This window comes from Nematostella vectensis, chromosome 8 (genome assembly GCF_932526225.1).
Source record: "Nematostella vectensis chromosome 8, jaNemVect1.1, whole genome shotgun sequence".
NCBI classification, from domain to species: Eukaryota; Metazoa; Cnidaria; class Anthozoa; order Actiniaria; family Edwardsiidae; genus Nematostella; species Nematostella vectensis.
In genome coordinates this window covers 5,481,653-5,497,072 of record NC_064041.1, presented here as the reverse complement: position 1 = coordinate 5,497,072, position 15,420 = coordinate 5,481,653, and the positions used below count along the sequence as shown (strand labels likewise).

The following is a 15,420-nucleotide window of genomic DNA, read 5'->3' as shown; positions in this document are numbered from 1 at the left end:
TCTTGGGGGGGGGGGGGGGGGGGGAAGGTACACTGCTCCAATTTTTAACTATCTGCGGAGGTTGGGGATATGAAAGCTTCAATTTTCCACAATGAGACTAATCGTAAAGTCAGCCATTTCCATGAATGATTGTGAGTTTAACTTCTTACGACTCCAAAGTTACTTTCAATATTTTTTTTATATATAAATCAGATAATTACAAAAAGGTAATAAAATCCGAGATATTAAACAGGCCATCCACTCTAAATTATCAATAACATCCTCAAAGAAACTTCAAATAAGCACACTGCTTTCAATATTTTGAAATATTTTTCGGGTTTTCCGTTAAAAATCATTGGAGATTGGTGATAATGCGGCTTTAAGAACGACCTGTAATTAACAGTGCAGCAGCTTCACAAATATCTTGCTTGTTAAAAAAAGGTAATTACTGTTATGATTGCGATATATTCTCAACAACAGCCTAATTTAAAAGATTTAAACTATTTAAAAGATTTAAACTTTTTAAACAATTATTAGATATTTATTTTCCAAGTAAACAACATTTTCCCGATATTTTGAAGTCTAAATGATATAGCCTTTTAAGTGAAATCATTTATATTTTTTCAATGTGTTCACCGGCTCCATTATTTTTTACTTGTTTGCGTCCACCTTTACTTCTTAAAATTTCGCTTAATTTCCACTTCTGTTAGCCTCTCTCCACCCGCACAAAAGGCTCTTCAAAACCTTCCTTAGCCGCCTGTACCTAAGCGTGTACACAACAGGATTACACACACTGCTCCCAAGCGCCAGCAAACCAGAAAACGCAAAGAACCTGAGTCGAAAACGCAAATCCTTGCAAACTGAGACCCTAGAAGTATGTACGAGCTCGTACACCGAGAAACACAAAATGGGGATCCAGGAGGAGAGAAATATGAGAATTACCATCGCGACAGTCACAGCGGCTTTGTCAACTTGTCTCGGGGGTTGTGGGCTTACTGTGTTTGTATTGATCTGGCGTCTATGGCGGCGCGCTGCGCGGAATATGGACATATAACAGAATGCAATAACGGAAAATGGGAAGACTATAATGATAAGTAAAGCGCCCAGGAGAACTCCGCGCAAAGATAAAGAGGTTTGTGAGGGAATTCTTGGCAGAGCCGGTATCAGTGAGGAGGCCCAGACGGCGAGAATCACCCTTAAGCATCTCCGTGTAGTGACGATGCGCTCGTAGGACATAGAGAAAACGATTGCTGTAAATCTGTCTAAACTCACTGCGCATATACTAAACGTTGTGGCCGCCATTACTTGAATCACGATGAATTCCGAGAAGACGGAAAAAGGGTGAGATATCTCACGAATGTTGACCACAAGACGTATGTTCAGTACAGGTATGACAAGCAGCCCCGTGAAAAAATCCGCCATCGCGAGGGAACAGAGTAAGTATATTGTTGGAGTCTGTAAGCGAGGAGACCATATCACAGCTAAAATTATAAAGCCATTACCGAGGACAGAAGACACGGCGATCGCACAAGAGAAGATGGTTAAGATAAGTTCTATCATTCTGTTCAGTGTAACATCGTCACAGTCTTTGTGTGTCGAGTTAAAGCCCACGTCGAAAATGCTGTTATTCATGAAGCCGCGGTTTTCAGAACTGAGCCAGGCGCAAATTTTCAAGATAACGTTTTTCCTCGAGAAGTAACGGCTATCTGTATTACCTTTGAGAACGGAAAGCAACGCGGCGACCAGGATAACAAAAAACCGTCGAAAAGGCTGAAGTTTATGTTTACAGAGATGAGCGGTGGGCAAATATTAAAGAAAGGATGAACAAACACTAACTTCGAAAATAAGCTTTTTGCATAGAGTCTTCTAATTGTCTTGGGAAATGAAATTTTATTTTCAGGAAGTAGCACTTCTCTTTTTACCCTTTGCGGGAACCGAAAACGACGCGGTGACAAATATTACGAGTCAATAGAACCGCGGTGATCCTAGATACTAAAAACGGCCAGGGGGGGTACTTCATAAAAAAAATTAAATCATAAAAAAAATACCTATTTACTGAGTAAAATTAGCTAGAATCCATTGAAAGGCATTATAATTATGGTTTTTTTTAATTATTTACAGCAACTTCTGTAATTTGTGTGGATCCTAGACTAATGTCTAATATTTTGTCTGGTTTCTGGTTTAGGCGCTTGCAAATTTTTATGCAATACACAAGGAAATAGCTATAATATACATTTCTAAAACGTTTCTATACCGATTTAGCGCTAAGTTATTGCTAAGTTTTCAAACAACAAACGTTTTTTTTGTACTTTCTGGCGCCGACATAATCATAATGAATGTTGTCGACGGTGAAGACCACCCAAGTGGAAGTCACGCTTAAATCACGCGCTTGGAAGACTCATCAACTACTTGCGCTAAGAGATCACGTGACCTTTTTGGGTGGCAAACTCAAAACAATATTATCAAACAAAAAAATCAGAAATGACTGCGCGCGTTACATCAGAAAACGACGAAGAAATAAAATTCTTATATGAAACTTTTACCCTTTCTGAAAAAAAAAAAAAGAATTCTGGTTTATTTTCGTAAGCGCTGAATAAGTTGCTGTTTTTAGCTGTTATTTTGCCGCTAAAAGGCTGAGCGCGCGCTAGTTTGCCACCCAAACACAGTCATGTGATCCCTTAGCGCAAGTCCCTTTAATTGAGAGTTCAATGTAAACTGGACCGGAATAATATAAAGATTTAGGCACAGTCTAAAGCGGAGCCATCATTTCAGAGATAATGTCTTTTTGATTCTGAAACTCTAAATGATGTGCTATAAAAGAAGGGTGGAGTTTCTTTTAGAATCAGCAGCAAGAAAATTCATAACAATTGTTTCATTTAAGCATATTCCAACATTAAACATTAAAGGAAATGCTTTTGAGTGATGGCTTGTTTCTTTTACCCTGAGTGTTAAGTTATGTGTTTACTAGCTTTACGCCATTTCGTTTTTTGCCATTCCTAGTGAAGAAAAAATAAAATTTACTTACAAATAACACTAAGTATAAAGCATAAACATAATGTGCATTGTGGAAAGTAAGACATCAACCAAACAGATGAAAAGGCTCTTAATACAATAGATTGATCGAACATGATAATTACGGGGAATTTATAGGGAAATCCATTACGAGAATCACCATTACTACTACTTACGTTGTTACGGAGTGATTCATCACATTTTAAAACGATGCACCATGGAATGAAATTCCCCGTTTTAGAGATTCGCCGTTTTAGTATTCCCCGTTTTAGAGATTCCCCGTCTTAGTATTCCCCGTTTTAGTATTCCCCATTTTACCGTTCCCCGATTCCCCGTTTTAGAGATAGCCGTTTCAATTTGCTCCCAAAGCGAAGGATTCAATGTTCCGTCCATTTCCGAATGATGGAGAAACAGCTCGTCAGATTTCATACCAGTTCGACAAGGTTTAGAAGAAATTTAGTGCTCTACTTGTCGATTCCTTATCAATCAAGTCTCTTATTTCTTCACCGACCATATCTTGAATGTTTGAAGGTTTGACGGCATTATTTTTCGAGCGAATATTTCTTTTTGTTGAAGAGGGGCCGCGGGTTGCGAAAAGCGCGGAAAATTAAACAGGCGCACTGGATTCCCATGAGTGCAAAATAAAAAAACACACATAAAGCCTAATTATTCTAGGTTCTACTGTATTTGTCAGGGTTTTATAAAAATAGGTTACATTCTCGGATAGTGCTAGATTGTTTTAATGCGTATTTTTTTTTACTGGTTAAATCAAATCATACGAAAGAAGGGGAATTTTTCTTCTATTTTTTCTTCCCGTTTTAGTATTCCCCGTTTTAGAGATTCGCCGTTTTAGTATTCCCCGTTTTAGAGATTCCCCGTCTGAATGTTTGAAGGTTTGACGGCATTATTTTTCGAGCGAATATTTCCTTTTGTTGAAGAGGGGCCGCGAGTTGCGAAAAGCGCGGGAAATTAAACAGGCGCCCTGGATTCCCATGAGTGCAAAATAAAAAAACACACATAAAGCCTAATTATTCTAGGTTCTACTGTATTTGTCAGGGTTTTATAAAAATAGGTTACATTCTCGGATAGTGCTAGATTGTATTAATGCGTATTTTTTTTTTTACTGGTTAAATCAAATCATACGAAAGAAGGGGAATTTTTCTTCTATTGAGATCTGTATAAGTTTTTGGAATAGTTCCTGATCTGTTCAAACAAAAAAAAAAAAAAAAAGAAAAAAAAAAAAGAAAATAAATGTTCCTACCAAGGTTCTATTTTTCTATTTATACGAACAAATCCAAATTCGTTCCCCCGTATTTTTTATTTAGTTGTATTATACTATGTGTATGTGTAGGATCGCCTTTTGAATATTTCACGCTAGTGATGACTGAAATAAAAATTAAGCCTAAATCCGCTTAAAGCCCAAAAATCGCTTTTAAAAAGATTTTGACGTATTTCCAGCCATACTCCATAATCCTATGCAGAAAATTGGTAATTTTGAATATTTTTTGTTATCAATAATAACCCCCCCCCCCCCCCCCCCCCTCCTTGTTATTTGTTTCTGTTTAGTCTCTAAGAAATTTTAGTATCTAGGATCAACGCGGTCAATACATATACATGTAAATACTTTGACATGGGAGCGACGTGAAGAGAGAGGAGTGATTTGGGAGCTGATCTAACAAATGCGCTTGGTATATTATGATCTTTAACCTCGAAACTCCTCGCATATACAATGCAATACAAAAAATAGTAGACGTTATGACACGAGGGCGACAAAATAGATGAGGGAATGGACAGCTGTTTTAACCAATGCACTAGGAATATGATCAACTTCGAAAACCCATGTCGAAAATGACCAATTAACGAAAGTCAACTGTATGAAATGATGGAATTTCCAATGGATGGACCTAGAATGATTTCTACAAATCAACATGTGATGACATATTCTAAAAGATAAATATAACAACTAGGCTGAACAGGAAATGAAAAACGGCCTACGAAGAGTAAAGGGGAGAATTGTCAATGAGAGACCGACATGACGGAAAAACATGACGTAACGCTTCAATAAGGGGAATTCATATATTAGCTAACTTAGCAAATTAACTAACTAGTACTAGTAAATGAAATTGGGGGCAAGAAAGTTTAGTGGTATTATTTTGAAATTTTATAGAATTTTAAAATTTTATAGATAAAAACATACTAGTAAACAAAATTTCGGGGCGAGAAAGCAATCTGACAACTCGCCCCGACATTTGGTTTACTAGTGTAAAAATAACTATACTATTAAATGAAATTACGGGGCGTAAAGCAAAAACGACAACTCGCCCCGAGATTTGGTTTACTAGTAATGAGTAATTATAATACCGAGAAATTTTCTCTCTATATCTGGAATTGCGCGGTTTTCAGGTTTTTCCTTCATGTCTGAGAGACCATTTATAGAGATTCATGAAAATAGTGGACAATTATCCAACATCTGAAACTCTCTGTCAGACGAGATTTTGTTATCTTACTAAAATAAGTGGTAAGCATCAATCGTCTGGTTTGGGGAAGTTTTAGGTGCCTTTTTTATTAGGCATGACTGATAAAGTAAACACCTTTGTTTTAGATGGTTATTTTGAAATTTCTTAACATAATTTGCCTTCAAATATTAAGGAAAAGCAATCAAAGGTGGGATTGACTCGCGCTCTTTACAAAAGATAAAAAATGCTTTGCCTATAAGTATAAATTATAAGCGTGGTTAGGAATGCCTGGGGCAAGGGGGGGGGGGGGGCACAGCCTTAGATTGGGCGGTTTCTTCAAGCCGCATTGTCACCAGTTTACTTCCGGAGGTCCGACGGAAACCTCAACCGTTAAAAGACAAAATAATATATTAGAATCCGAGATATTTAACAGGCCATCCGCTCTAAATTATCGATCACATCCTCAAAGAAACTTCCAATAGACACACTGCTTTCGATATTTTAAAATATTTTTCGCGTTTTCCGTAAAAAATCATCGGAGATTGTTGCGTAATCGACCGGAAGTAAACTGGTGACAATGCGGCTTTCATATAAGGCTGCTTTTGGAGAAAGAGAGAGGACGATGATGTGTGTGTGGGGGGTGGGGGGGGGGGGGGGGGGGGGGGGAAGACACGTCCCCTTCGCCATTTCACGAGCATTTCTTTTTGACTTGTCGATAAAAATGACACAAAGCTGCATGTTAAAAGTTTATAAGAATCCTCCCAGGTTGTCTGTCTATGGTAAACCTTAGTGTACAATAGCGAGTTTTACATGTCTCACATTTAGTGAACTTTGCTCTTTTTTACTCAACTAAGGTAGTTTAACGAAATTCAGTTTTCACACATCTCAGCTTGCCCTCGGAGTGTCCAGATTACAGAGGGCCATCCGCGTGTAGTATATATACAAATGCTGGAGGCAGTGGTCCGTAAGAGGGTTTGCGTTATTTACATACTAGGCGAGCAAGGTTTCATTATGTGTCAGACTTCCAGATCTTGATCGTTTTGTCGTTCTCTAGCGCTCCAGAGGCAATGATGTTTTCTGTGGGGTGACAAGCGCAGCAAAGGACAACATCTGGAACAAGAGTATGCGCTATTAGATGACGCAATTTTCTGCCTGACTAACAAGCGAAGTGATTTGTGACTTATCAACAAACTGACTGATTGATTGACAAGGTGACTGGATGAATTACTGGCTGGATGACCATTTAACTGACCAAATGACAGATAGATTGACAGACGGAATGACTGATTGATAAACTAATTGGCGGACAGACGGACGGACTGACTAAACTGACTGACTGAATGGCTAAAAGATTGACCGCCTAAATGACTGATTGATTGACTGACTAAATGACAGACTAACTGATTGACTGACTTTCTAAATGATTGACTAACAAAATGACTGAATGAGTGTCATGTCTTACGGTCCACGGAGAGAGGCTGTATCAGTAATGCTGAGCAATGTTTTGTGCTGTTCACATAGGACTTCACAGGTACTTTCTTGTTACCCAATACCTGTTCTCTTAACAATAAGATACTTTGTCTAGCCTTAGATTGACTGCCTAAATGACTGACTGACTGACTGTCTAAATGACGGACTAACTGATTGACTGACTTTCTAAATGATTGACTAACAAAATGACTGACTGAATGAGTGTCCTGTTTTACGATCCATGGAGAGAGGCTGTATCAGTAATGGTTAGCAATGTTTTGTGCTGTTCACATAGGACTTCACAGGTGCTTTCTTGTTACCCAATACCTGTACTCTTAACAATAAGATACTTTGTCTAGCCTTAGATTGACTGCCTAAATGACTGACTGACTGACTGTCTAAATGACGGACTAACTGATTGACTGACTTTCTAAATAATTGACTAACAAAATGACTGACTGAATGAGTGTCCTGTCTTACGGTCCACGGAGAGAGGCTGTATCAGTAATGCTGAGCAATGTTTTGTGCTGTTCACATAGGACCTCACAGGTGCTTCCTTATTACCCTGTACTCTTAACAATAAGATACTTTGTCTAGCCTTAGGGACTTACTGGTTAGAGTATATAGAATTGTCTCGTTTGTGATTCAGTGAGACCTTCTTGATTTAACTTCTAGGGACACAGCTATTCTTTGACAAGAACTGTCCAGTGGAATGGCGGACCGCGGGGTGCATGGAGAAATTGTGCAGGCTATCTTGGCTGAGGCTGACAATATACTGACTACTTACTAATACAAATCTCAAAGAGAAGGGGCAACAACCACGTTTTCACTACAAGTACCAGAACTAAAACTTGAGCTCTCTTAGATTTAAAACACCTTTAAGAGCACATCCTCTGACAGTTTAGGTATGTTCCTATTGAATATACTATACCGAGTAATGATCAATCAAAGTTCCTAGTTACTATTGAATATACTATACTGAGGAAACCTCAATCAAAGTTCGTACCTGAATGTCCGTCTAATTTCTGCACGACCTCTTTTGACTGCAGATTCCATATATAAACCTTGTGGTCTTCTGAGCCTGATACGATCCACTGAAATATAAAACAAATCTGTTTGAATATCCCTTATGGACATAACCGATTAACTTACTTCTTTGCTAGTGTTTGCATTAGAAAGTATGAAACTGTATATGTAAAGGAAAACTTTCAAGGATGCTTCATTCTTGAAGCATTTTTGCAATCAGACTGCTTGTTTTTTTTTTTTAATGAGAAGGAGTGGTTGGTCGGTATTCTTTACTGTAATTCAGTATAAGCTTGTGTTCTTCAATGGCTAATTTTTGTCAAACAAACAAATAAAAAAAAACAGAGGGGCCTGCAATGCATTTTAGGGTGAAACAGCACTGAATTTTCTGCAATTTTTCGTCATCTTAGTAGGGTACTTCTAAGATAAAAAGATACTTTACCTAACTTTACCTACCTTTCCTCCTGTTACAGAAAAGTTGGCAAACACACAGTATTTCTCATTTTTATGACCAGTGTATGTCTTCAAACACTGAAATCAAGCAAATAGCATTGGTTCCGACAAAAAAGGTGGAATGCATGTATCACCAATGAATAATTCATTCACTAATCAACAAATCATAAATAAAGATGGGCATCCTACTGTACTCACTTTTCCTTTGCTGTAATCCCAAAGTTTTAATGTGCTAAAACAAGAGAAAGAACAGCAATTCTAAGTCTCTTTCAATTAGCAATCCTGCAATGGTTTTCATGTCATAAATAATAACGATGGCTGTGGTAAAATGTAATGAAATTAGGGTCTAAAGGAAAGCAACAACAATAGCCAGGACAACAAGATGAAAAATGTGTTTGCACTTACCGTTCCAAACTATGTAGTAGCAACGAGAAAGAACAGACGAAAATAAACTAAGGACACTATTTTTACAAAGTAACAAGCATATTGGGAGAAGTTTCAATGCCTATGGAAAGATTTGATGAACTGGTTTGGTGGAAAACATCTAAAATTTGTCAGACAAAATGTGACTGTGCATATCTATTAAATTCTTCTTTTTTGGTACTGCCTGCCGTTAATGTTGTTATTGCTGTTGTTCAGTGTTTCTAATGCACTTACTTGTCAAGTGTGGCCGCAAGGATGTATTTGCCGTTCGGTGAAAATTTCACAAATGACACAGGAGGGTTGTCGTCATCTACAAGGTCGACATTAAAAATACCATCAGGCATATAATGTAGCTAAACATACACATTTATATACCATTAGTATAATCCTCACCTATGAGTGTCTTTAGGCATTGTCCAGAGGCTGTATCCCATATACGACTGAAATTAATAGTAACCAAATAAATTACAGGAATATCTAAGCCACAGAATTTACATAAGTAAATATATTATTTCAATAAAATAGCACACCAAAAACACACAAGAAAACAAACGAGTTATACTAACCACAAGCCATCATAGCTACTTGAAACAATTAGCGCCCCATCTCTGTTAAAGTGGACCTGGGACGAAATGCACAAATGTGAGTGTTTTTCTTTATGTTTAGTTACCCATAACTTTTTAGGAAGTGCTAGAATCTAACTCTATTCTCAGGTCATTAGAAAGTGGTAAACTATACAACAAAGAGACGATGGGACTCAAATTGTGTTATCCTGTCTGATTCCCTTCATCTCTTATTGGTCGAAAATGTTATGATGCAAAATTGGGGGTGCAACAACATGTCACTCAAACAAGCTAGAGAAATTCACTTGAATATTTTAAGCTAAAAATGTAGAATACTTGATCTATCAGTTTTTTCATCAATCAAATGTAGGGGCTGTGCTTTTCAGCAGTGTCTAAATATATCTAGTATAATTGTCCTGATTATTAGCTTCATGTACTTACAGCTGTGACAGGATCTGAATGAGCTGGTAGTGTCTTCAGGCATTTTCCTGTTTTGACGTCCCATATGCGAACACTTTCATCAAACTTTAAAATAATCAATTAAAAAATATACAGTCGTTTGACAAAAGGTTGTCCTCAGCCGGCTTTGCGACTATGTGACAAGCCCGCATGTAAGCATGGGTAAATACCACTGAAGTGTTCATATATATGCTGCATATATTAGCCACTGCATAACTTCAGACATAGACGCACTAGCCATGGGTAAGATACGCAGCTAGGCGCTTCAGTGGCTTTTAGCCATGCTCACATGCGGGCTTGTCACGTAGTCACAAAGCCGGTTGACCACAACATTTTTTCAAAGACTGTATTAAGAAAAGTGTGCCCACAGCCCAGGGGAGTGTTGTGAAAAGCATAAGAGGATTTAATTTTGCAGGATTTTAAAACCAATTTTTTCTCTATTCTCCAATTCTGCAAGGTAATCACTAAAACATGTATGATAACAAGGACAGTGTGAAGAAGAAGGTAATAAATGCATTAGCTGAGGCCCATGACTTACCATGTCATTAGCTAACACTAGAATAACAATGGATAACAAAAATATATAGTTGTTGCAATTATATACAGATGTTTTTTTGTGGGGTAATTTTGTTTTTGTCTGAATAACTTTGTTGTCAAAGTATCTGGATTTAATTAGTAACAAAACAAAATTCATCAGTGCATCTATGTTTCAATAATGCCCCTGTTTTTAGGTAAATATTGCACGCATCTGCTAATCAAAGCCCAAAAAGTACTTACTGAGCCACTAACAATCAAATTTGACTGTGGGTTGAAGTTACAGCAAAACACATAATTACTGTGTCCTTTTAATGTTTTAAGGCACTTTCCCTGTGAAAATAAAAGATATATAAGTAGAGCCTTGTGATCAATGTTCAAATAAAAGAAGAGATGTCCTGCAATCTCATAATCTTCCATAATAGAGGTCTATCTATTGCAGGGTTGTTTCTAAGTGCCAGCCGCAACTGAATTTTGCCAACTTGGAAAGAGGTAGTAGTCAGCAAAATTGAGGGCAGGTACTTGGGATAAGCGTGTTATTTTTTTTTGGTTTAGTTGAGGCAGCTAAACTGACAGACTGACATGGTGACCTGAAGCCTCTCTGTGCTTGAAGGAATGAGGCATGCTAGAACTTTATCTCAAAAAGTGCAATTAGAGCTTTCTGTTTGATCTATTTGCGGCAACAGTCTCACACAGTCAAGAAATACCCTCAAGCCTTGCAAGCAATCCTTTATTCTGTCCCTAGGGTGCACGAATTGTCTGTGACGTTGTCACTGTGGGTTTTAGGGGTATGTGATGTTATTATATAGTCATATCTATGAATGCTGGCATCACCATAATTTAGTCTTTTGTATGTTGCAGAGTTACTGTAAACCATGAATTGGCAGAATATTTCCTTAGAGACAGCCCTGCAAGTCCTGGTTCTTGTATGACAAGACTTACAGTGGCAAAGTCCCAGATCTTGAGAGTCTTGTCATCAGATGCTGATACCAGGTGCCTGGAATCTGTTGACCAGGCAACATCTGATATTCCCTAGAAATATGGATATTATTTAATAACCAATAATTTCACAGCTACTTTGGAAATTTTAAGGCAATCCACAGAGGCACTGAGCATAGGCAGAGCCGGGGGGGGGGGGGGGGGGGGGGGGGTCTGAGGCTTCCTTCCCTATTATAAATTTCTCAACATTCTACCAAGAGGAAGTACAGACTTGCTTAGTTTACTGTATATCCTTTCATTAATTTCTCAAAGTTCTACCATAGACACAGTACGAACTTACAATGTCATGTCCTGTTATGGTTTTATCAAAATTCTACTCAGATACAGTATAAACTCACAAGTTTGTGTCATGTTATATTTTTTTTTTCAAACTTTCACTTAATTTGAAACGTATTATGTTTCTAATAATTGAGAAGCGAATCAAAGTTTCGAAGGCCCACAAGAAAGAAACATGTCCTCACACGATGTCTACTTCATACGATGTTTTTCTCCCTTTATCTCAGATCATTCCTGTGTTTGTTTAATAAGCTTTTCCCTTGATGTATACATTTCAAGTGGTATTCTGTTTCTTTTCAGAAGTGAGGTCAAATTATATTTCCAATAAGAGTCACTGTGTTGCGTATTTTAACTTATTTTGTCTACGAAGAAGATTAATCGATTTTATATTTGAGTCATCACCCTAAAACATAGGCACTCGCTAAATTTGTGAGCGGCTCGATACTACGAGTGTGAGTGGCTATACTCTTGACTGCCTCATTAAAAGTGCAAGTGTTGATTATCGCGTGTCATGTTTTTAATTAGGAACTCACTATTGGAGGTTATGATACTCGTTACTGGTACTGTACAGTATAGACTTACAAGTTTGTGTCCTGTTATGGTTTTTTCAAACTTCCCATCATAGGCTCCCCAGATCTTAATAACCTTGTCTGCCGCTGGAATAAATAGTTTTGTTTGTTAGATAAAACATAACTTAAAGCATTATGTAGAGAGCACTATTTTTAAGTACATGGTCTGAATTAATAGCAAATCTTCATTTATATTGCAAAAACAGTTTTTTTCTTGTTTACACAATCTTGCTCATTCTAGCATCCTCAAAACATCTGGTATTTATGTGAAGTGTACCAATGTAGCTCCCTATAAAGTGATATAATCAGGGCTGTCTCTAAGAAATTTCTCTGTCAGTTGTCTAGGAAATTGTGCCAGTTAAATATAGCACAAAATAAAGTACAAAGTGTTTATAAATGCATAATTCAGCAGGCTTTTAACTGTATTCTAGTCAAAGAAGTCTGTGAAATCCACTGACAGATGCAGCCTAGGGACAGCTATGTAAAATGTTCTCAAATACTTACATGAGCTGGCTAGCCACTCGCCATTATGACTAAACTTGACAGAAGACACTGCCTTGTTGTGGCCAGTTAATGTGTATTTTAGTTGGTAATTGGGTTTCTTAAATAAAACATATCAAGCAATTAGTGCAAGGCAACAACAAAAAAAGCATGAGGATATCAGACTCATGTTGCAAAGCAATACAGTAAATGAACATATCATCTGCTTGCCAGAGGTTCATCCCCGGGACGCCCCCTGGAACCTCAGAAACATAAAGAGCTTTTTTTTTAAGTTTCCAAGCAGATGGGGGCAAAACACATTTTTGTTGCTAGCACACAATCCGTAGAATTTGAAATTTTGTCAGCAGTTACAGAAAATAGAAAACTAGAAAACGTCAGTTAAGATAAAAAGTTTCTACATATCAAGCAGTTCCTTCTTTTTAATCCTCAGTACTCGTCTGATCTTGTGAAATATTGTGACTGGTTATGCCTTTTACTATGCAATTTTTCCTAGTATCCTAGTATCTTTTAAGGTGGTAATTGTTTTCGAGAAGCTCAAGATTATTGAAATATTGAGATTGGGGGCGGAGTATTAATGCAGTTAAATATAGCCAGCGAAAACAAGTCCTGGGGGCTTCAAGTCAATAATGAGTGCATAACTAACAGCAACTCTTCTTTGAGAAGCTCAAGTTTTTGGACTTGGACTTGTATTGTACCTAATGACATCATTTACATTAATTTTACTTTCATTTTCTGGTACAGAAAATAAAGTGAGATGCATGAAAACTGACCTGGAACTAGCAATATCGAAATTTTACCATGCATTTTTATTCCCTCACACTTGCTACTAACACCGCCTACTGTAGGCTACTACTGTTGTAATGTAGCCTGCGAGCAAGCTCTCATTCGGGCTTATTCAGTAATGTTTTGTTTTTGAATATTGGGAACTCTGTGGATCGCGAAAAAATGAGAGCCGGCAATAAAACCCCTTCTTTTTGAATCTCAACTCACTTCACGACTGGCTGAACTCACACCTGAACCTAGTGTGAGCTCTCAAAATCTAGCCAATGAGGATCAATCAAAAGTAAACAAGAGTTTGATGGTTTGGATCATAATAACCCAAGCTTATGCTCAAATGCTTAAATTCTGCTATGTTGACGGCAAATCGAGAGACCTGTTATGATAATTCTGCAGAATTTATGAATGCAACCTCCTTAAAAACGAAACAAGGGATATAGTATGAAAATTTGTTTGCTCCTTTGCTCTGTGTTGTTGCTGCATGATTCTCATGGTACGATTCAAGCCAAGTGTTTAATTTGCGCTAGAAAATACTCAAAATTGCAGGACTTTACACTAATTCAGGCTGCTTTACATTCAGGATTGCATTCGGACTTTTCAACTTGTGTAAAGATTGCATAGGGACGCTTCTGTTGCTGTTGCTTTCCACCACATTGTAGTTCTGGTCTGACTATTTGCGACAGATTTTGGCAAGTTCAGAGGCTTAAGTGACATATCAATTTTAAGTGACATGTCAATTTTAGCCAATCATTTCTTTGCACCCTCACCTAGCGCACCTTGGCCTCCCGGGGTGCCACAGAATTCCCATTATTCTAAAACGAAACATTTCCGAATAACCCGAATGAGAGCCGGCTAACAGGCTATTGTAATGTATCATCCAATGGTTTCTGTTTCAAAACATTAAATTCACATGCGTCACAAAAAAAGAACATGGCTAATGCTTTATAACGGTCAGAGCAATAAATATTCCTAAAAAAAAGCTTCTGAAAGGGACAAAAGAAGGTTCTACAACAACTATATAAGACTTGCAGAAAATTCGTGAGCTCATGAGGTAGTCTTGGTGGGCAAAATGCTAAAAATGAACCTACAGAGAATCTCTATAGCCTATACGAAAATACTATTCAGCATCAAAATATTAGAAAAAAAATCGAGTTATAAAACATATCTCTAAGAATAAAGATCCGCAATAGAAAGTTATACACAAGGTTTATCTGTTGACAAATAAAACATTTCAATTTTGACTTTTGAAGAGTTTGCTTGCATGCAAGGAACAGAGTCGAGACGGAAATTAATCATAGACTTTTAATTATACAAACACAAATCTTTTGCGCATTTACCTTGATAGATGTCGCTGAGCTTGTAATAGTCGTAGAGGTAGGAGCGCTTTGACTGTGTCCATCTCCGGTTTTCGATATTTTGGCGGCAGTTTGAATTCCACTTCGATCGCCATTCGTTGTGAAAGAAGCATCTGTCTTTGCGGCTTGGTCCATATTTTCACTACTTTCCCTAGAACTAATCCTGTACAAAACAACTTGATCTTTGAATATAGGCTATAACAGAGAGTCGCCTCTCTGTTATATCCCTTTTTGTAGCGAGTTTGTAATCACAAATTGAGAAATTGTCTGATTGATTTGAACGAGTTGTGAAGATGCTCAAAACGCCGAACACACGTGAAGGTTCGAGCGCGCAAGGAGTTATGGGTATCATACAACTACAGCATTTTATATTAGCGTAACATCTTCTGTTAGTAACATATAAAATCGTCACCCAAAATTGTCAACTTATTTGCGCAAAATGGTATTTAAGTTTGATCGAGAGTATAAATATGACTGATAAGAAAATTTTATATAGAAAAAGACTACGACAAGGAAGTAAATACCCTTTATTATTAGTTCTGTATCTTTTCATTTCGGCTAATGTCTTTAC

The 15,420-nt window shown here is 37.5% G+C and overlaps 2 protein-coding genes and 1 long non-coding RNA gene across 4 annotated transcripts; 1 reads left to right on the top strand and 2 right to left on the bottom strand.

The window, feature by feature from the left end:
- Positions 1-159: 159 nt before the first annotated feature.
- Positions 160-1,892, bottom strand: LOC5504505 (trace amine-associated receptor 5). Its single transcript, XM_001625348.3, has one exon. It carries the CDS (start codon positions 1,609-1,611, stop codon positions 670-672), a length of 942 nt encoding a protein of 313 aa, XP_001625398.2. The 5' UTR covers positions 1,612-1,892; the 3' UTR covers positions 160-669.
- A 4,288-nt stretch (positions 1,893-6,180) lies between these two features.
- On the bottom strand, positions 6,181-15,179 carry LOC5504507 (WD repeat-containing protein 5). The gene is made up of 13 exons (XM_001625347.3): positions 14,832-15,179; positions 12,721-12,817; positions 12,230-12,303; positions 11,315-11,404; positions 10,616-10,705; positions 9,821-9,904; positions 9,383-9,438; positions 9,210-9,256; positions 9,051-9,126; positions 8,592-8,625; positions 8,397-8,471; positions 7,924-8,011; positions 6,181-6,557 (listed from the first exon to the last, which is right to left on the bottom strand). Exons 1-13 carry the CDS (start codon positions 14,982-14,984, stop codon positions 6,457-6,459), a joined length of 1,065 nt encoding a protein of 354 aa, XP_001625397.1. The 5' UTR covers positions 14,985-15,179; the 3' UTR covers positions 6,181-6,456.
- On the top strand, positions 6,557-9,001 carry LOC116612187. 2 transcript variants are annotated; one of them, XR_007312583.1, is made up of 2 exons: positions 6,557-6,978; positions 7,593-9,001. It is a non-coding gene; the product is annotated as an uncharacterized LOC116612187 (long non-coding RNA). The 2 variants fall into 2 exon arrangements; XR_004293819.2 differs by having other exon boundaries at positions 6,557-7,466.
- Positions 15,180-15,420: the final 241 nt, after the last annotated feature.